Raw genomic sequence first — 18,971 nt, forward strand, 5'->3', positions numbered from 1 at the left:
ACCGGCCCTATCGTGTTGCTTCTGGGGACTCTCCCGTGCTCAGCAAGAGCTACCAGTAAGCAGGTTGGCACTCCTTTCCAATGTATCTGTCAACCCATCCAACTTTCTTAATGAGGAAGCCTACCAATTTTTGAATACCTGTGTGTCAGGCACGTCACATAATCCAGCCCTGATAATTAATTACACAACCTATCTTACTGATAAGGAAGCCAGTCTCCGAGGGGTTGTGGCCCTCAACCCGAGGGATCTGTCCCAGGGGCACACAGTTGGAACCCTGCCCTACTGAAGGGCAGATATCCCCCCTCCCCCCATCGGTTCCCCACTGGGGAGGCTGGAGAAGGAGCAGCAGCAACTCAAACCTTTATCCAAATGTTTTATTTTGCATAATGACTTTTGAACTAGCGTTTATATATAAGCCCAAGTCCCTGAGGGGCCAGAGATCCCACCATGCAATCAGACCCAAGGCCTGGAGAAGGGCAGTGAATGCATTAGAAATGGATGGGGCGCATCATCCCACAATCTGGGGCTCAGCTTAGTTGGCAGATCTTCAGAGTGAGAAAGGACACGTGTATTTGGTCTCTAATATCTGGGCTAAGTGAACCAGGGAGGAAGCTCGGGAGGCACCGAAAGGCTGAAGTATGAATCTTCTCTGGCCTGGGCAAGGATGGAGTCTGTGCCACTGGATGGCTCCAAATACTGCTCAGAGTGTCAGCCCCCGCTCCTTAAACAGCTGCTTTAGAGCGTCTTCCAGCTGTTGGTTTGTCCCCTGAAGCCCCTTCACCACCTGTGCTGCCCACTCGAAGTATTCCTGGACTCGGTGTTCGGACCATCCTGCATAAGAATGGACAGAAAACTGCTCATGTTGACGTCCAGGAAGGCACTGGATTTTGCCCACTTCCTGGAGGGCTTGGTGCAGGGCTGTGAGATGAGTTCCTGATGGACGGATTTGTTCTGAAAACTTCCCCTTTGCCCAGCTACTGCATTTCTAGTGTATGAAAGAAGATCAGAGTGGTCTACTAAGATTAGTCTAGGGAATTAACAAGAACACCCGGGATTTTTTTCAGTGGAAGTGACCAAGCTGTGCCTTCAGAAGGTGGATACCCCTCCCCTTCCCCTCAGAGCAGGTGGAGGAGCATACCCTCTGGGGTGCAGCGATTCAGGTCCCTCAGATTGTACAGCTTGTCTGCCAGCTTCACCAGTTTAGCCCCGGGGCTGCTGTGGGGTGCCTGCTCCACCTGCAGCCGCTTTCTCTCCAGCTTGGGCAGAGTCTTGTCATCTGTTACCTCCTCCACCAGACGCCGCACTTGTGCCCCAAAGTGCAGCTCCACCTCATCCAGGGTGGTGTCTGTGTCCTCCACCGTGTCATGGAGCAGGGCTGCCTGGGGACAGGCTCCCACTCAGTCCTGTGACGCCTGCCAAGGGGAACCCAGAGCTGAATGGGGCCCCTGACCCGCACCCCAGCCTCCTAGCAGAGGAGGAAAGTTACCTGTAACACCACAATGTCAGAGATTCCTGCCTCGTGGGTCAGGATACGAGCCACACCTGACGGGGCAAAGCAGGAAGTCAGACAGGAGGGAGTCCCAGGGCGGCGTGTTGTGGGTTTTGTAGAGCCGGATGTGGCCCCTCACTAGCTGGGTGACCTTGGGTAAGTCCTTTACTCTTTTTTGGATCTTCACTGTACAAAGGGAACAATCAAGCCTACCGCCCCGGGTTGTGGTGAGTCACGAACAGTGCCTGGCACAAAGCCTGGTACGGACTAGGTGCTCGATGAGGTGCACGCCCTCCGCGTTCCCTTCCCGGTCCCCACCCCCTAGATGCTACAGCCGTTGCTCCCCCGGCGGCGCGCCCACCGATTGGGTGATTGATGTAGGGGGTCCCTTCGGGGTCCTTCCGCCGCTGCCATTGGTGCTTGCGAGCCGCGAAGTCAGCAGCCTCCAACAGCTGGGCCGCCTCGGAGCCCATCGCGCGGGTGGGGCGGGCGACTTCGGTCCCAGGAGCCCGGGGAGCGTGGACCGAGCGTCCACAGCGCCCCCTAGCGCCGCGGAGGCCTGAGGATTGTGGAGTCTGGCCCAGAGAGTTTCTCTGGGGCTGACGTGAGAGCCCTGGGTGTGTGGGAAGCTGCCCTCAATATCGCAGCCCCTGGTTAAGTGGGCTTTGCTGGGGGTGCAAGAAGAATATGGCCTGGCTCTGGGAACCCACATCCTGGGGGAAGGAGGAAAACAGACAAAGACATAAGACAGCAGCCTCACAGTGTGTCCAGGGCAGGAAGGCACAGGGGACTGGTAACTTGGAGGAAGGGCAATTCACCTGGCCTCTGGACCAGAGACAGCTTCTCCCAGGATGGCCCTCTCCCGCCATGACAAAACAATTTTCAAGCCGTCAATGCTCTGAAAATTCTCAAAGCGCTCTAAAAATAGTTCTTGTGCTTCCCTGGTGACCGCAGTGGTTAAGAATCTGCCTGCCAATGCAGGGGACACGGGTTCGAGCCCTGGTTTGGGAAGATCCCACATGCCGCGGACCAACTAAGCCCATGTGCCACAGCTGCTGAGCCTGCACTCTAGAGTCTGCGAGCCACAACTACTGAGCCCACGTGCTACAACTACTGAAGCCACAACTACTGAAGCCTGCATGCCTAGAGCCCGTGCTCCGGAACAAGAGAAGCCACCGCAATGAGAAGCCCACGCACCGCAACAAAGAGTAGCCCCGGGCTTCGCTGGTGGCGCAGTGGTTGAGAGTCCGCCTGCCGATGCAGGGGACACGGGTTCGTGCCCCAGTCCGGGAGGATCCCACATGCTGTGGAGCGGCTGGGCTGGTGAGCCATGGCCGCTGAGCCTGCACGTCTGGAGCCTGTGCTCCGCAACGGCAGAGGCCACAGCAGTGAGAGGCCTGTGTACCGCAAAAAAAAAAAAAAAAAAAAAAAAAAGAGTAGCCCCCACTCGCTGCAACTAAAGAAAGCCCGCGCGCAGCAACAAAGATCCAACGCAGCCAAAAATAAAATAAATTTATAAAAATAGTTCTCCCTGCAAGAATGGCCTGGTTGCTATGGGCATGGGAGCCTCACCTTTGGGCCCAGAAGACCCTAGTGCTTAACCTTCTGGAAACTGGAGCCTGCACTGGGAGCCCTCCCTAACTATTTCAGACTTAGGCTCCCAGGCAGCAGTGTTGTTTCTGCAGGAACTGTCTTCTTTGCTGTCAGGAACTGGGAACAAAATCTGCATTTCTTTCTTGTGCCGTGAGGGTTCCTGCTTCAGTCCCCAGGCACTGCTGTGGGCCCCTTATGAGTGTTGTCACTGCTGTTCTGGGAGCATGACGTTGTTAGGCCTCAGTAGACACTGGAACAACACAACACTGCTGGCTGGTGGCCTCTGGCCTTCTCGAGAAATTCCCTGTCTCAGCAGACAGCATCTATGAAGTATGAGATTTGGTAAGAGAGACCTGGAGACCCTGGAAGAGATTTTCTTGTGAAATGGGGTTGGCTGGTTGCTAAGTATACTCCAATCAGATTGGTAGCTTTTATACTTTGGTTGGTAGCTGGGGTCAATGAGGGCTCAGGGGAAAAGTTAATGAGAGCACTCATGCTTGCTTTTCAGCTAGTCTTGGTGGTTGCCATGACGCAGAAGTTAGAGAGGGAAGCTCCAAACGCTGGAACTGAGGTCTCTGGGGCCTGAAGTGGAACAATCAGAATTCCCATGGCTTCCATGGCAGCCTGAAAGTTTAGAGTGTATAGAGAGAAACATATTTGGTTCTTAATGCTTGTCTGTTCTTCAGGCTAGTGGCTCAACTTCTCTTTCATTCCTCATTCGGTCTTCTAGCCTTCTGAGCCTTTTCCCCTTCAGCTTAGAGAACCTTAGGCAGCTTGGAGCCACAATCCTCCCATTTTCCAATAGAAGATAGAAACTCAGTCACTTTCATCTCTCTCTAGACGTCTGTGACAGAGAAGCTTCAGGTTTGTGTTAATGGTGCTTTGGGGCTTTGATTTTATTTCCTTACTGCCTGCAGCCATGGCTTAGAAGTAGAGATGTTGGGATTTCTAGGACCAGGGCTGAGGTGGAGGTGACCTCTCATGGGCTTCCAGAGGAGGCCAGGCCCTTTGCTGACAGGCCTGTCTGTGGGGCTACTGCTGCTCTTCAGCTGGATGATGCTTGCCCAGCCGACCTCTCTCTCAGGTACAGCACTCTCCTCTGCCCAGCCCCCCATCCAGTACCCTACTCTTTTATCAGGGTATAGGCTACTCTGGGGAGCTTGTGGGGAGGAAGGAAGCCTGCCCTTCTGATAATGGTTGATCCCTTTTATTCTCCAAAAGGGGTGGAGTGGGGTGTGGGTAGATCATTCCTGCCTCTTGCCCCTCCCTTCAGCTTTGGCCCACCACCCCCACTTGTGCCAGACCGCCTGGGATGCTATGGCCCTCGCTACCCCGGTTTCTTCTGTCCTCGGCTCTCTGATACCCCGGAGGAAGCCTACTGCTGCCACCTGCAGGCTGCAGGGGGCTCCTGCACTCGGTTTGAATTTGAGGCCTTGCACCAGGTCAATCTCTCTGCCCTTCCGCCTCCTCCCGTCTTCAGGTGAGAACTCCAGCCCCAGAGCCACTGGCACACTGACGGCGTGTTCCAGTACCTGAGGCTCTGTCCCTAATTTCTGGGGTGGGAGGCTTGTAGCTTACAGACAGTGGAGGGACAGATCTCAAACATAAAATCACGTAAATACATGATTACAAACAAATCTGTGAAGGAAAAGTTCAGGGGGCTGTGAAAGCAGGTGACAGGGAGTCATTGTAGGTGTTGTGTGGTGGGTGGGGTGGGACGGGTGTCAATACTGAGAGGATCTTGTATTCTGGATTACACGTATTATAGTCGGGGTTTTCAATACTGAATCTGTCCACGGATGGCTTCAGGGTACCTGTGAGCTCCTTGAATTTGTATCTTCAAATTCTACACTTTTCTGGATAGGGAGTTCTGGGCTTTCTCCAGACTCTCAGGGGCTCTAACCCATAGGCTGCAGTAGCAAGAGCGCGGCTTGGGCCAGCATCCTGATACTCTCCCCTCTGCCATAGGGGCCCGGGCCCGCTTCTAGCACTGGGCCTTTACAGCCTGCTGCTCGTGGCCCTGATGACTGCAGACCTCGTGCACTTCTGCCGCGGTCGGGGCCGGGGCCGAGATCTGGGCCGGGACCTGGGCCGGGACCTGGACCAGGACCAGACCTGAGCAGCCACGGGCGCCCCTCTCGGTCCTCCGCCGCGCGCCCCCTGGCGGTCTCGGCGGGAACAGACTAAGCGCGCCTGGGTCTTCTCTGCGCCTGCGGACCCGGGCCGAGCGCCCTGGCCCTCTTCCCGGCGTGCTCTCGCCTTGGCCCCGCCCCTTCTCTACCGCCGCCTCTGACGCAAGACTGGGGCGGGGCAGCCGACGGCGGATTCCCGAGCCTAGACCCACCCCTCTCCAGAGACTGCGTCTGCGCGCGCCCGGGACGTCTGGTGCGCGATGACCGTGAGTGGTCCAGGGACCCCCGAGCCCCGGCCTCCCGACCCCGGGGTGCGTACCCATCCCCCTGCGCCATCACCACTTCGCACCTGCTCTAACCATCCTCGGGCCTCCTCCTCCCTCAATCTTGGCCCTCCATGGGACTCACCTGCGACCCCCAGTCTCCTCTGCCCCTAGCTCCCCGGGTCACCCTGAGCCCACCCCGGACGTTTCCACCCCTTCCCTCCACAGGCCAGCTCAGTGGAACAGTTTCGGAAGGATGGCAACGAGCTGTTCAAATGCGGGGACTACGAAGGCGCCTTGACGGCCTACACCCAAGCCCTGGGTCTGGGCGCAACGCCCCAGGACCAGGCCATTCTGCACCGGAACCGGGCCGCCTGCCACCTCAAGCTGGTGAGCGAGCCGGCTGCTCTTCCCCTGGCCTGCCCGGACCCCTGTTTGCGCACCTCACCGCTGCTTGGGCCCCGACTGGACATTCGCCTTCTCAGGCCACCCACACTTGTTACACGTCTTTTGGGTCTCTAGGTGGTGGGGGAACCTGGTGACTAAGGAAAACAACTTTGTTGCCCACTTGTGCCCGAAAAAGGAGATGACCAGCCTCTCAGGCCTGTTCTTTCTTTTACAGGAAGATTACGACAAAGCAGAAACCGAGGCATCCAAAGGTAGGGGAATGTGGCCCTTGTGTGGAGCTGTGGGACTTCTGGGGTGGGCAGGGATTCTGGGACCACTGCACCGTCACTTTCTCCTCCTCCTTTCACCCCTGAAACACATCTGCCTTTTTTCTTTCCCACTTGCCGGGGCATTTCCTTTTCCACAGCTACCCTCACCTTTTCTGAGGCTGAAGTACTGAGCCCCACATCTGTCCCCCCACCTTCCTCTGCCCCTCGAGATCTTTCCCTGCTGCTCTTGCCTGGAGATGGTGGCCTCATGGGTGCTGACAGAGCTCCTGTTTGTGCTCAGCCATTGAAAAGGACGGTGGGGACGTCAAAGCACTTTACCGGCGGAGTCAAGCCCTAGAGAAGCTAGGCCGCCTCGACCAGGCCGTCCTTGACCTGCAGAGATGTGTGAGCCTGGAGCCCAAGAACAAAGTTTTCCAGGAGGCCCTGCGGAACATCGCGGGCCAGATTCAGGAGAAGGTGTGTGAGTAATTGAGAGAGCGAGGCATTGACCAGTGGTAGAGGGGCACTGGTAAATGGATCTGGATCAAGTGTGTAAACACAGTTCTCTGGAAGGGGGATGCTGATGGCAAATGACCTTATAGAATGATGCTCAACCTTGCCAGTGGTTACGTAAAAGCAAATTAAAAGAACAGCAAGGTGCTGTTCTTTTTGGTGGTCTGTTTGGCAAACATTTAAAGTTTGTACACATTGCTAGACGGAGGGAGACACACTTAAGGGGTGAGGTTGCGGGAGGACGTGGGCTCGTTCATGACTGCTGCAGGGGATGTAAATTGGTACAGCTCCTTTGGAGAGTCCTTTAGCATATCTTTGGAGTATAATTGCTTTACAATGCTGTGTTAGTTTCTGCTTCATAACAAAATGAATCAATTATACATATGTTCCCATATCTCTTCCCTCTTGCGTCTCCCTGGCATATCTCTTAAAATTTTAAATGAGCATGTCCTGTGATTCAGTATGTTTACTTCTTGCTATCTCCCCTAGAGAAGCCTTGCCCGTGTACACAAGCAGGTGTGTGTATGTTTGTTTCAGCCTTGTTTGTAGTAATGAAAAATTGGAACTTGCCTAAATGCCCAGCAGTAGGGTAATGGCTAAATAAACTGAGCGATATCCTTACTACAGACTCCTACGTTGTAGTTACTAAGAACAGGCAGATCAACACATATGGACGTGGAAAGCTGACACTTGTTAAGTGAAAAAAAAGCAAAATATATAATAACGTATAGTATGATACCGTTTATGTTAAAATGATCCCCACCCCCCAAATGCACTCAAAATAATACCATGTTTTTTCCACGGGTACAGTTGGGTATGTAAACACAAAGAAAAATATTTTAAAAGACGTGAATCAAAATGATGACAGTGTGACTGCTAGGGAAAGGAATAGGATCGAGAGGGCTTTTCAAAAGAGATTTTGCTTCATCTGGTTGTTTTTTTAAATAGACATTGTGTGATACACATATTAAAAAATTAATTTAGGAGAAAATAATCTAAAGATTGTCATGAACTATTATCAAGCTTGAATTAGCCAGATAATTTGGTGTTAAAATGCTGACCCAGTGGAAGCAAGTAATACGATGGCAAACACCTTCTCAAAAGGTTGAGACCTGGGAAAGCAGGCTATTTTACTCTCAGTGTCAGCTCTGTCTGATCAGCTGGGGCTGCTTAGAACCCTGTGTTGAGAAGGATTAGGAAGCAGGTTGCCTGGGCCTAGGAGAACGTGTTGTGACATGAACCACGTCTGCCATGGCTGCAGGAGGGGAAGAGGGGAGCGGCACACATGCTAGGCATGTACTGCTATCCATGCCCAGGACCCTAGGGAGGGAGAGGGCCTAGGATGAGCTTGGTCATTCAGATTATTTTTTAAAAAACATCAAAAAGAGAATCCTTGACTTAAAAGGCGTGTCAGCAGCTACCTCGTGACTTGCTGGCTCCCTTGCAGGAGGTGTAAATGCTGGTTCAGCACCACGGGCAGTGCACCCAGGCTGCCACAAAGTACATGGCCCCCCAGGAGTGGGTTGCCTCATGGCTAACAGGACGCCACCCCTACTGAATGGTCCTGCCTTCAGCATCAGTGCTGCTCCCGCTGCCCAAGTGGGAAATAGCTCAGAGAAGAAAACAGCTGCGGGGAGTTTGAGAGAAGCTGCCAGGCAAGTCTCTTCCTGCCCAAGGTAGCTTGGTGCGAGGCCTAAGCCCAGGCATCCTTCTGTGCCTCCCGGAGTCAGGAGCCAGGCCCTGGGAGGAGCCAGAGAGAACAAAGAGGGAACGTGTTGTCTCCAGTCAAGAGAGGCAGTTCCTCCCATGCTTTGCTGATTTGTCGTAGGTGAGATACATGTCTTCGACGGATGCCAAAGTGGAGCAGATGTTTCAGATATTATTGGACCCACGAGAAAAAGGCACTGAGAAAAAGCAAAAGGTATGGAACTGTGTGAGTGGGAGCTGAACTCCCCCAGTGCTGCCCACCTGTCCCTGTGTGCTGATGTTTGCCCTGGGAGCCCCTGCTGGCCTGGCCTGCTGCACATCGCTCCTTAGCTCGGGCAGCTGGGCTCACAGAGCCTGGGTGGGAGCTCAGAGGGCCTGGGGCCTAAGTGTGAGCCAGGGAGAGGGAACCAGTGTTCCCGAAGCACCTTGTTGGTGCTTAGGTCCTGTGCTAGGAGTTGGGTGTATAGAGGTGACTGAGGCACTGTTTTCTGCCCTTCAGGCTTTTCTGGGGACTCAGGACTCTATTTATTCTAACCCTCAGTGCCAAGAGCAAGCTCTTTTCTCTACTTACAGAAGAGGAAGCTGAAGTTCACAGAGGTTAAGTTTATGGCCAAAGTCACTCAGCTGCTAAGTGGAAGCAGTGAGGTCCAGAGCTCAGGGAGTCTACTCGCCCTGCCCCGTGCCATGTACGGTGTTCACGTTACGTGCACTTCCTTTGATGCAGGCATCTCAGAACCTGGTGGTGCTGGCCCGGGAGGATGCTGGAGCTGAGAAGATCTTCCGGAACAACGGGGTTCAGCTTTTGCAGCGCCTGCTGGACACGGGAGAGCCCGACCTGATGCTGGCGGCCCTGCGCACACTAGTTGGCATTTGCTCTGAACACCAATCACGGGTGGGTGGGGCGAAGGGTCTAGTTACTGCCTCAGTCAGTCTGTCCATCCACTCTTCCACCTCATCTTATAAGGCAAAATATAAGGAGATACGTAACGAGAGGCAAAATTAAAATGACACAAAAAGACCAACATGATTTGGGACAAAGTGGCCAGGAAAGAACGAAAGCAGCCCACTGACACCCTGAGCACTTGTTTTTTTTCATTTATTTTATTTTTGGCTGCGTTGGGTCTTTGTTGCTGCGCACGAGCTTTCTCTGGGTGCGGCAAGCGGGGGCTACTCTTCGTTGCGGTGCATGGGCTTCTCGTGGTGGCTTCTCTTGTTGCAGAGCATGGGCTCTAGGCGTGCGGGCTTCGGTAGTTGTGGCTCGCGGGCTCTAGAGCACCGGCTCAGTAGTTGTGGCGCACGGGCTAACTGCTCTGCGGCATGTGGGATCTTCCTGGACCAGGGAACTCTCCTGCGGCAGATCGCAGAGACACCTGGTCATTGATCCCCTCATTGTCCGTGTGGTAAAAGCAAGCTGCATGCGGAGAACAGGGCACCTGTCCTTCCCCTACCATCAAGCTGGCTTTTCCCTTGGACGGGTCCTCACGGTGCTTGACGTGGTCAGTGATGTGACCTACAGCATCTTTACCATCGAGACCAGATATGTAGGGCAGGACCATGAGATGGTTCTCAGTGTAGACTGTGGGTGTCCTGCACAGACAGTTCAGCAAGAACAGCCCTGCCCCAGGCCGGTGTCACAAAGTCCATGCTCTGGCTCCTGCCTGAACTGACTGGACCTAGGTAACAGGGACTTGACCCTTGGTTGCTTTTAGAGGAACCCACAGTTCCTAGATCAGGGGTGGAAATGTGAAACATTCTATGAACACTTCAGGCCAAGATCGGGCTCTATTTCTGGGTCTCCCAGGACTAGGAACGGTAAAGCCATGTGAATTCCACCTGCCTCCTCTAGCCTTCCTGCCCATCCCTGTTGTGAATGGGGATGGACCCAAGTAGACCTTCGGGGTTTTTCCAGCTCAGAAATGGGTGCAGAGGCCTTGTGGTTCGTTCCATGTATGTCCACGTCCCCAGGATGTAGACAGAACCTCAGGGTTGGTATCAGGGAGGAATGAGGTGTCCCTGGGCCAGGTAGTAAGGTAGCTTTGTCCAGGCTTATGTTTCTCCTTCCTGGGGAGACATGAACCAAAGCAGCTGCCTTCAGAGCCACAGTATTCCTTGTCTTCTCTGATTGGAGCCGAGGAGAGAGAGAGAGTGGGGGAGTCCCCTGGAATGTTTCTTTAGGAAGCCCTTCCAACAAGATAATCCTGGCATTGCCGTGGCCTCACCCTCAGCAGGCCCACTTTGCTTTCACGGGGAGCTGCTCTTTCACCCACATGTTTTCTCCCCTCTGGCTGCCCTCTCTGACCCCCAGTTAGGGATCTCCATGGCTGCCCTTCACCAACTGGAAGCTCTGCCCACTTCTCTCCCACCCAGACAGTGGCAACCCTGAGTGTGCTGGGAACTCGGAGGGTGGTCTCCATCCTGGGCGTGGAAAACCAGGCCGTGTCCCTGGCTGCCTGCCACCTGTTGCAGGTTATGTTTGATGCCCTCAAGGAAGGCGTCAAGAAGGGCTTCCGTGGCAAAGAAGGCGCCATCATCGTGGGTGAGTGGAAGCAAGTCTGTGTCCTGTGGTGTGGCTCTCGTGGAGAGGAAGGGGCTGATCCAGCCAGGCCAGCTGCAGCCGCAGGTTGTTCAGGAATACGGGTTGTTGACAGTATTTTACTCGAGGTTCTAAGTAGCCAGGGCACCTCTGGGGAAGGCTGGAAGCCAGCGCTCAGGCTTCAGGTCCCCTCTCCCTACCAGGGGACTTGGGGCTAGGCCACTGGAGAGCCCACTAGTGTCTTCTTGTCACCAGATCCTGCCCGGGAGCTGAAGGTCCTCATCAGTAACCTCTTGGAGCTACTGACTGAGGTGGGGGTCTCAGGCCAAGGCCGAGACAGTGCCCTGACCCTGCTGATTAAAGTGGTGCCCCGGAAGTCTCCTAAGGACCCCAACAACAGCCTCACCCTCTGGGTTATCGACCAAGGTAGGTGATAGAGTCTTAAAAAGAGAGAGAAAGGGAATTCCCTGGTGCTCCAGCGGTTAGGACTGTGCGCTTTCACTGCCGAGGGCCTGCGTTCGATCCCTGCTCCGGGAACTAAGATCCTGCAAGCCGTTGTGGCGTGGCATATAAGTAAATAAATAAATAGGTAGATAGATAAATAGATAAATAAATACAGAGAGACAGAGAAAGATCAAGTGTGTGTTGCATCTTGCTCGGGTAGCTGGGCCTGCTCGTCTCCAGGAGGGATTGCCCCCAGCGTGTGTCTGCACTGAAGTGCATGCGGCCTGCGCTGTACCCTTAGGGAACATTGGCCCCTTCAGCCGCGTTCGTGTGCACGTGCACGCACATCGAGCGGGCCCACGAGCAGGTTACCAGGGAGGCCGGGTCAGCTTTCTGTATCTGAAGTTTTTTCAGTGAGTGTGTGTTACTTCTATATGCAGGGAAAATATTTTTCAGGTTTAACATATAAGTTCATACTGCTCTTTTCCCCTTAAAAGGTAAATTAGGAAGGGTTGGCAAAGTCCCAGCCTGAGTACATCTGTTGGGTACTCATCTTTTCTTGTTATCCCAATTATCCTGTGAGGCGTGGGTGTTGTTTTTCCCTTCAGTTTTACAGATGAGGAACCTCCAAACCCTACAGCATTCACCCCCATGGGCAGGGCCTGCATGCAGACCTTACTTCTGAGGTCCTTCCCTGACCCCACGCCTGCCCCTAGCCCACCAGCTTCTGTGAGCCTGTCTGCTCTCTGACCTCGTGCAAGAGTGGACCTGCCTTTGCATGCATCTCCTGGGAAACCTCTTCCCTTTGCTTATAGGGGTTGGAACTCATGTTCTGCTGTCTAAATAGGGTGTCTTTTCAGGTCTGAAAAAGATTCTGGAGGTGGGGGGCTCCGTGCAGGACCCTCCCGGGGAGCTTACAGTGACAGCAAACAGCCGCATGAGCGCCTCCATTCTCCTCAGCAAGCTCTTCGATGATCTGAAGTGTGATGCCGAGAGGGAGAATTTCCACCGACTCTGTGAGAACTACATCAAGTAAGGGAAGCCTCCTATTGCCAGGGTTCCTGTGAGAGTTCTGACTCTTTGGGGAGGGACAACGGTGGAAGGTTTCCCACAAGGAGAGCAGCCTTGGGGAGGACTAGCAGGGGCCAGACACGGTGTTCCCAAGGGCCACATCTTGTTCCAGAGTGACCTCCCCAGGGACATTTCTTTCTCAAATCAGTTCTCTAGTGCAACATATGTCCTCAAGCACATACTGAGCACTTACTGTGTGTCCGTTCTGACACAGCACTGCAGCATGACAGTCCTTAAGGAGCTCACAGCTAGGAGAAGACAAGTCAGGAAATAAGCAGCACAAGTTCAGATCTTAGTACAGGGAAGGAGACAAACAGGGTGGTGTGAGTGAGAGTGACCTACATTAGGTGGCGTGTCATCAGGGGAGGCTCGAATGAAAGCCTCGATAAAGAACGCCAGTGACTGCCTAGAGGATGTCCTAGTCGTCCCATTGGCAGCTTTTCTTTTCTTCTTCTTTTTTTTTTATTTTGGCTACTCCACGCGGCTTATGGAATCTTAGTTCCCCGACCAGGGATCAAACCTGGGGTCCCGGCAGTGAAAGCCCAGAATCCTAACCACTGGACCACCAGGGAATCCCGGCAGCTTTTCTTGCTGTTGCTGCCCAAGTAGTGCAGATGCCCGGCCAGTGGAGGGGAAGGGAGGGAAGGAGAGTCCCCTTGTGCTGGCTTTGATGTGACAGCTGCCACCCCGTACCCCTCAGGAGCTGGTTTGAGGGCCAAGGGCTGGCTGGGAAGCTGCGGGCCCTCCAGACGGTGTCCTGCCTCCTGCAGGGCCCGTGTGATGCCGGCAACCGGGCCCTGGAGCTGAGTGGCGTCATGGAGAGTGTGATCGCTCTGTGTGCCTCGGAGCAGGAGGAGGAGCAGCTGGTGGCTGTGGAGGCCCTGATCCACGCGGCCGGCAAGGCCAAGCGGGCCTCATTTATCACGGCCAACGGCGTCTCGCTGCTGAAGGACCTGTACAGGCGCGGCGAGAAGGACAGCATCCGTATCCGGGCGCTGGTGGTGAGACGGGCGGGCCTGGGCTGGGCAAGTGGGCAGCCAGGCAGGGGCCCCAGGCTGGCTGGTGTCTCAGGGTGCCACCCCAGCACACGCTGGGTGACGGTATGGGACGTGCAGGGCCTCGTCGAGGCCGGAGGCAGGGGTCCTGGCTCCTGCTACCACAGGGCTCATGGTCGAGTCAGGGAGATGAGCCTCATACAGAGAGGACACCTGAGAATGCAGGGCGGCCCGGGCTGCCCCCTGCGGGCAATGGGAGCGGCTCTAGGAGGAGATGACGGAGGACACGCTGGGCAGGCGGGTCAGAGGGCTGTGTGGACAGGCTGGGCCGGCAGGCGGCCCCAGGAGCGGGTGGTGTGGGGACTGCCTGGCCTCCCTGAGCCTGTTGCAGCCCTGCACCTTGAGGAAGCTGGTCCTCCTCCTTGGAGCACTTAGTCCTGGGTTTCTCCATTCCGTGAGGATCCTGGCCTGGGCTGAGGTACCCGTCTTCTCCCCACACGGATCTTAGCTCCATCTGTAAAGAGCTTCCTTCTATGACATGGGAAGGAACAGCAAATCCCAGTGCAGATCAGGAGGGGTTGGGGCCCAGGCCAGCACAGTGGTCAATATGTCAGTCTCTACCAGATGCCATGTCACGTGGCCACCCCAGTAGGTGATCTTGCTGCCCCGTGCTCCAGGTGGTAACCTAGTGGCAGTGTGCATGGCCTCCAGAGAGCCTGGCAGAGTGCCCGGGGGGGAGCCCACGCCAGCTGTGGAGGAGCCCTGTTCTGCCTCCGTCCCTCGGCCAACAGCTGGTTCTCGCCTCTTCCACCAGGGACTCTGTAAGCTCGGCTCGGCCGGAGGGACCGACTTTAGCATGAAGCAGTTTGCTGAAGGCTCCACACTCAAACTGGCCAAGCAGTGTCGAAAGTGAGTCATTTAGCACTGTTGTGGCTCCTGACCTGTCAGCCAAACCTCCAAAGAGGAGGCGGGGGGCCTCCTCACTGCCCTGTCCTCCCCTAGGCAGACCCTCCTGCGCTGCTGCGTGAACTACTTCTGTCTGTGGCGGGGATGCCCCAGCCCCTGGCTTTTCCCCCTTGGTCCTGGTGTGCCCCTCCTGTCCCCCCACCTTTCTGATGGTCATCTGTCCCCTGCATGCCCCCAGGTGGCTGTGCAATGACCAGATCGATGCAGGCACTCGGCGCTGGGCGGTGGAGGGTCTGGCCTACCTTACCTTCGATGCTGACGTGAAGGAGGAGTTTGTGGAGGATGAGGCTGCGCTGAAGGCTCTGTTCCAGCTCAGCAAGGTAGCTCCACGGGTTCCTGCAGTCGTCCGGGGACACTGTCTAGGATTAGAGCTTACAGGGCTTTCTTGGCAGATCTTGGCCAATGGCTTTTGTGACCCCAGAGAGGGGGTGCTGGTAGCCCGAGTGGCCGCTCTGTGTGGCCTGGGCATACTGGCCTGCGCCAGCAGGGTCGGAAGGGACGATCTCTTAGGAGGAGTTGGGGTGGTCAAGTGTGTGACGTGAGCTCCCAAAGTCTGGGGCCACCCTGGGGCCTGGGCGGTGCCCAGATTCATCCTGGTGCCCGTGTGGTCCAGCTGAGCGTAGAACTGGGAGCCTGGGCAGCGCTTATCCCGGTGCTGCTCTTCCCCCTGGGATGGCCGCTGATGGCCCCTCTGCCCCCGGCAGTCCGAGGAGAGGTCGGTGCTCTTTGCGGTGGCCTCGGCGCTGGTGAACTGCACCAATAGCTACGACTACGAGGAGCCGGACCCCAAGATGGTGGAGCTGGCCAAGTACGCCAAGCAGCACGTGCCCGAGCAGCACCCCAAGGTGAGGGGGCTGCTGGGAGGGGTTTGGGTGCCTCCGTGTCACTGGGGCCAGTTGACCTGAGACATCCACAGCAGATGAGCCTTCTGTTTAAGCGGGTTTCCTTCCCTTTGTTTTCATGTTCATCAATTTGTGGCCGTGAGGAGGGTTCCCCTTTCCCTGCCTAACCAGCCGAGGCCCCTGTGCTCAGCTGCCTCCTCCCCCAGGACAAACCGAGTTTTGTGCGGGCTCGGGTTAAGAAGCTGCTGGCGGCTGGTGTGGTGTCGGCCATGACATGCATGGTGAAGACCGAGAGCCCTGTGCTGACCAGTTCCTGCAGGGAGCTGCTCTCCAGGTGAGCCTGCCCCAGCCACACCAGACCTGCTGCAGCCCGTCAGCCTCCAGGCTGCTGATGGAACTACAGCGGGAGCAGGTCCTGGTGCCGTGGGCCCCTCGGAGCAGGGGGCCACCCGCACGGTGCCCTTCCTTTGCTGAGCCCAGGAGTGGAGTGTCTGCCTGCCAGAGCCCGGGCCCGCCCATCCAGCACAGCCTTCTCCCCACAGGGTCTTCCTGGCTTTGGTGGAGGAGTTCGAGGACCGCGGCACCGTGGTTGCTCAGGGAGGGGGCAAGGTAAGCGGGCTTACAGGCTCCTTCCCGATGGCGTATAAAACATCACTGAGGGGCTGCTACACCAGAGATCAGTGTTGGGTGTGGGATGGAGAAGTATTATTAGTGACCAGCAGGAATGTCTTCCTGCTGAGTGAGAGATGCTGGGGTGGGTTGGGGTGGGGTGGGTCTCTTCAGAGCCCCGGACTTTGTGCCTATTAGGGTCCGGAGCTCTCCTCCTTTCCCTTGTGTCATTGACCTCCATGGCTCTGGTGCCGGGCACAATCCACGTCTGTCCCTTAATAGTTGTTTCGGGAAGTGTTTGGGTAACTTACTGGGAGGCCTCAGAGAGCTGAGAGGGTGGGAGTGGGAGTATCATTGTCAAGCCTGGGGAGAGAATGGCGGGGAAAGGTGAGGGCAGCACAGTCAGGGCCTCAGAGCCTCGTGGTTTGGGCCTTATGTTCCCGGGCACGTCTTGGACACTGATGGGCTTGTCCCTACAGGCTCTGCTCCCGCTGGCCCTGGAAGGCACTGACGTGGGGCAGACGAAGGCAGCCCAGGCTCTTGCCAAGCTCACCATCACCTCCAACCCAGAGATGACCTTTCCCGGTGAGCGGGTGCGTGTCTTTCTGCCCCAGCGCTGGCCTGTCCTCCACCCCCTCACGGGGCCCTGATGGCCTTTGACCCGGGCTGCGGCTCCTTGGGGAAGTGTCAGCTTTGCTGAGCCCTGGGGGTGGGAAGGGCAGCCTTCTTTTGGGGGCTGGACTCCCTCCCATCTGCAGGGCCGGTGGGGTTGGGGGAGCTGGGGCACGTAGCCCTGACAGGTGGGTGCATATCACAGATCTACGAGGTGGTCCGGCCCCTCGTCTCCCTCCTGCACCTCAACTGCTCTGGCCTGCAGAACTTTGAGGCGCTTATGGCTCTAACGAACTTGGCGGGGATCAGCGAGAGGCTCCGGTAAGGTCCCTTGGGATGTGGGGCCTGGGCAGAGCATCATGGTTTGGACCATCTCCATAAAGCACTTTACAGCGTGGAAAGCACTCCCCAGTCACTCACTTATTTGCTCCTCACGGTGACTCCCCTGCATCTTACAGCAGAGGAGACAGGCCGAGAGGCGTGACTTGTGCAGTGTCCCGTGAGATAGCAAGGGACTGGGCGATGACAGCGCAGGCCCTGGAGTCAGGCTGCCTGGGTTCAAATCCTGGGTTCACTGTTTATTAGTGTATAACCTTACAAGTAACTTAACCCCTCTGTGCCTCAGTTTCCCCCTCTGTGAAATGGGATGGCTACAGTACCTAGCTCATGGAGGAGCAGCAAGGAGGATTAAATGAGAAAATACATGTAAAAGCATTTACTACATAGGTGCCTGGCTCCTGGCAATGTGCCCAAACAGTACAGATTAGCTATTACTGCTGATTGTGACCTTGGGCCACTCAGTCTCCTCTTCTGCAAAATAGTAATAATGATAATCACACCTGCACCTTCACAGTAGGGCTGTGGCGAGAATTAAGTAAGGTTGTCCGAATGCTGGGTCAGGGTGAGGGCTCGAATGTTAGGTGTTAGCATTGCCATCATCACCACCTGGGTCCCCTAACTCCTACTTTAGAGCATTTCCCAAGGTCCCGTGCTATTTCCTAGGCCCGGTTAGAAGGCTGGAAACCACTGCCTGGTGGTTTCATCCCTGGTGCAGGTGGGTCTTTGGATATTGCCCAAGGAAATCCTCGGCCCCGGGTTTGATTGTGTGGGGAAACGGGTGGGGGTGATGGATGCCAACACTCTGGTGATGCCGACCCTCCACCCTTGGCCCCACAGGCAGAAGATCCTGAAGGAGAGGGCTGTGCCCATGATTGAGGGCTACATGTTTGAGGAGCATGAGATGATCCGCCGGGCAGCCACCGAGTGCATGTGTAACTTGGCCATGAGCAAGGAGGTGAGGGTTGGTCCAGGAGGCTGTCATGACAGGCAGGCACGCAGAAGTACCTGTCCCTGGCTGGGCTTTGCCCCAGCTAACCTGGTGCACTCCCCGCTTCCGGCCACAGGTGCAGGATCTCTTTGAAGCCACGGGCAGTGACCGGCTGAAGCTGCTGGTGCTGTACAGTGGAGAGGACGATGAGCTGCTACGGCGGGCAGCTGCCGGGGGCCTGGCCATGCTCACCTCCACGCGGCCCTCGCTCTGCAGCCGCATCCCCCAAGTGGTCAGTGCCTCTTCTTGGTGGGGCAGGGGAGGTGGGCCAGGAACCCCCAGCCAGGGTGTGTGAGTGAGTGCCCTGCCAGGGTTCCCTGATGCTCGGTGGTCACGCTACCCTGTTTCCTGCAGACCACACACTGGCTGGAGATCCTGCAGGCCCTGCTTCTGAGCCCCAACCAGGAGCTACAGCACCGGGGCGCTGTGGTGGTGTTGAACATGGTGGAGGCCTCGAGCGAGATTGCCAGCACCCTGATGGAGAGCGAGATGCTGGAGATCCTGTCAGTGCTGGCTAAGGGCAAGGAGAGCCCTGTCACGAGGGCCGCTGCCGCGTGTCTGGGGAAAGCAGTGGAATATGGGCTTATCAGACCCAGCCAGGATGGAAATTGAGGACCTGCCTCTCACACACGCTACCTATCGCAGCACAGGGAACGAGGACAGACATGGCCTTGGCTGGTGGGTGCTGGGGTGTCTCCTGCCCAGCTGCCCTTTGATGTCCTCTGTTCTGAGTCAGGGGCCACGTTCACAGCCCTGCTCTGCCAGCACTGCCTCCAGCCTCACGCAGCAGGGAACTTTTCCTGTACTACTTAGACAGCTGGGAATGGGGAAGGCACGTCCTAACTCAGTCTGTGGATTCCCTGCACTGGGAAGGACCCAGCTGTGAGCCTCACCAGCTGTGAGCCTCACCTGAGCCTGCTGGCAGGACCACCCCTCATCCTCTAATAAAAGTGTGTGGAACTCAAATATGTGCCCCGTCAGTGGGCAGGGAGGGCTGGCTGTGGGCCAGAGCGTGGAGCAGGAGCTGGGCATGGCTGAGCGTGTGTGGGCAGCTTTTCAGCAGCACAGCCACCTCTGTGGAAGGAATCCAATGAATTCCCACCCCAGGGCCCACTGAATTGCCTCTTAATCCTTGTAGAGGGCCAAAGGGTAAATGTAAGCAAATCAATAAAGTATCCAGTCGCATGGAAACACATGCGTTAGGCTTTTCAGTACTTTT

General features: G+C 56.0%; 2 protein-coding genes across 5 annotated transcripts in view; one reads left to right on the forward strand and one right to left on the reverse strand.

Moving 5' to 3' along the window:
* UNC45A (unc-45 myosin chaperone A) overlaps positions 1-18,966 on the forward strand; it is a 56,589-nt gene extending 37,623 nt beyond the window's left edge. Inside the window, exons 1-21 of one of the 4 annotated variants that reach the window (XM_081227935.1) lie at positions 3,927-3,930; positions 5,469-5,525; positions 5,706-5,867; positions 6,100-6,136; positions 6,435-6,610; positions 8,475-8,567; positions 9,078-9,245; positions 10,721-10,889; positions 11,142-11,312; positions 12,191-12,362; positions 13,102-13,402; positions 14,211-14,305; positions 14,541-14,682; positions 15,067-15,207; positions 15,411-15,538; positions 15,747-15,813; positions 16,293-16,406; positions 16,631-16,746; positions 17,602-17,719; positions 17,829-17,984; positions 18,107-18,966. In XM_081227935.1, coding sequence (XP_081084061.1) covers positions 5,475-5,525; positions 5,706-5,867; positions 6,100-6,136; positions 6,435-6,610; positions 8,475-8,567; positions 9,078-9,245; positions 10,721-10,889; positions 11,142-11,312; positions 12,191-12,362; positions 13,102-13,402; positions 14,211-14,305; positions 14,541-14,682; positions 15,067-15,207; positions 15,411-15,538; positions 15,747-15,813; positions 16,293-16,406; positions 16,631-16,746; positions 17,602-17,719; positions 17,829-17,984; positions 18,107-18,364 — 2,835 coding nt within the window. In that variant the 5' untranslated portion in view covers positions 3,927-3,930; positions 5,469-5,474 and the 3' untranslated portion in view covers positions 18,365-18,966. Of the gene's footprint in view, positions 1-3,926; positions 3,931-5,386; positions 5,526-5,705; positions 5,868-6,099; positions 6,137-6,434; positions 6,611-8,474; positions 8,568-9,077; positions 9,246-10,720; positions 10,890-11,141; positions 11,313-12,190; positions 12,363-13,101; positions 13,403-14,210; positions 14,306-14,540; positions 14,683-15,066; positions 15,208-15,410; positions 15,539-15,746; positions 15,814-16,292; positions 16,407-16,630; positions 16,747-17,601; positions 17,720-17,828; positions 17,985-18,106 lie in introns of those variants that run through there. The other 3 variants (XM_081227936.1, XM_081227937.1, XM_081227934.1) reach the window with 3 other exon arrangements.
* On the reverse strand, positions 373-1,984 carry HDDC3 (HD domain containing 3). The gene is made up of 4 exons (XM_081227362.1): positions 1,851-1,984; positions 1,487-1,542; positions 1,139-1,379; positions 373-831 (listed from the first exon to the last, which is right to left on the reverse strand). Exons 1-4 carry the CDS (start codon positions 1,960-1,962, stop codon positions 701-703), a joined length of 540 nt encoding a protein of 179 aa, XP_081083488.1. The 5' UTR covers positions 1,963-1,984; the 3' UTR covers positions 373-700.
* Positions 18,967-18,971: the final 5 nt, after the last annotated feature.

Source organism: Mesoplodon bidens (assembly GCF_964165515.1).
Source record: "Mesoplodon bidens genome assembly, chromosome: 3".
NCBI lineage: Eukaryota > Metazoa > Chordata > Mammalia > Artiodactyla > Ziphiidae > Mesoplodon > Mesoplodon bidens.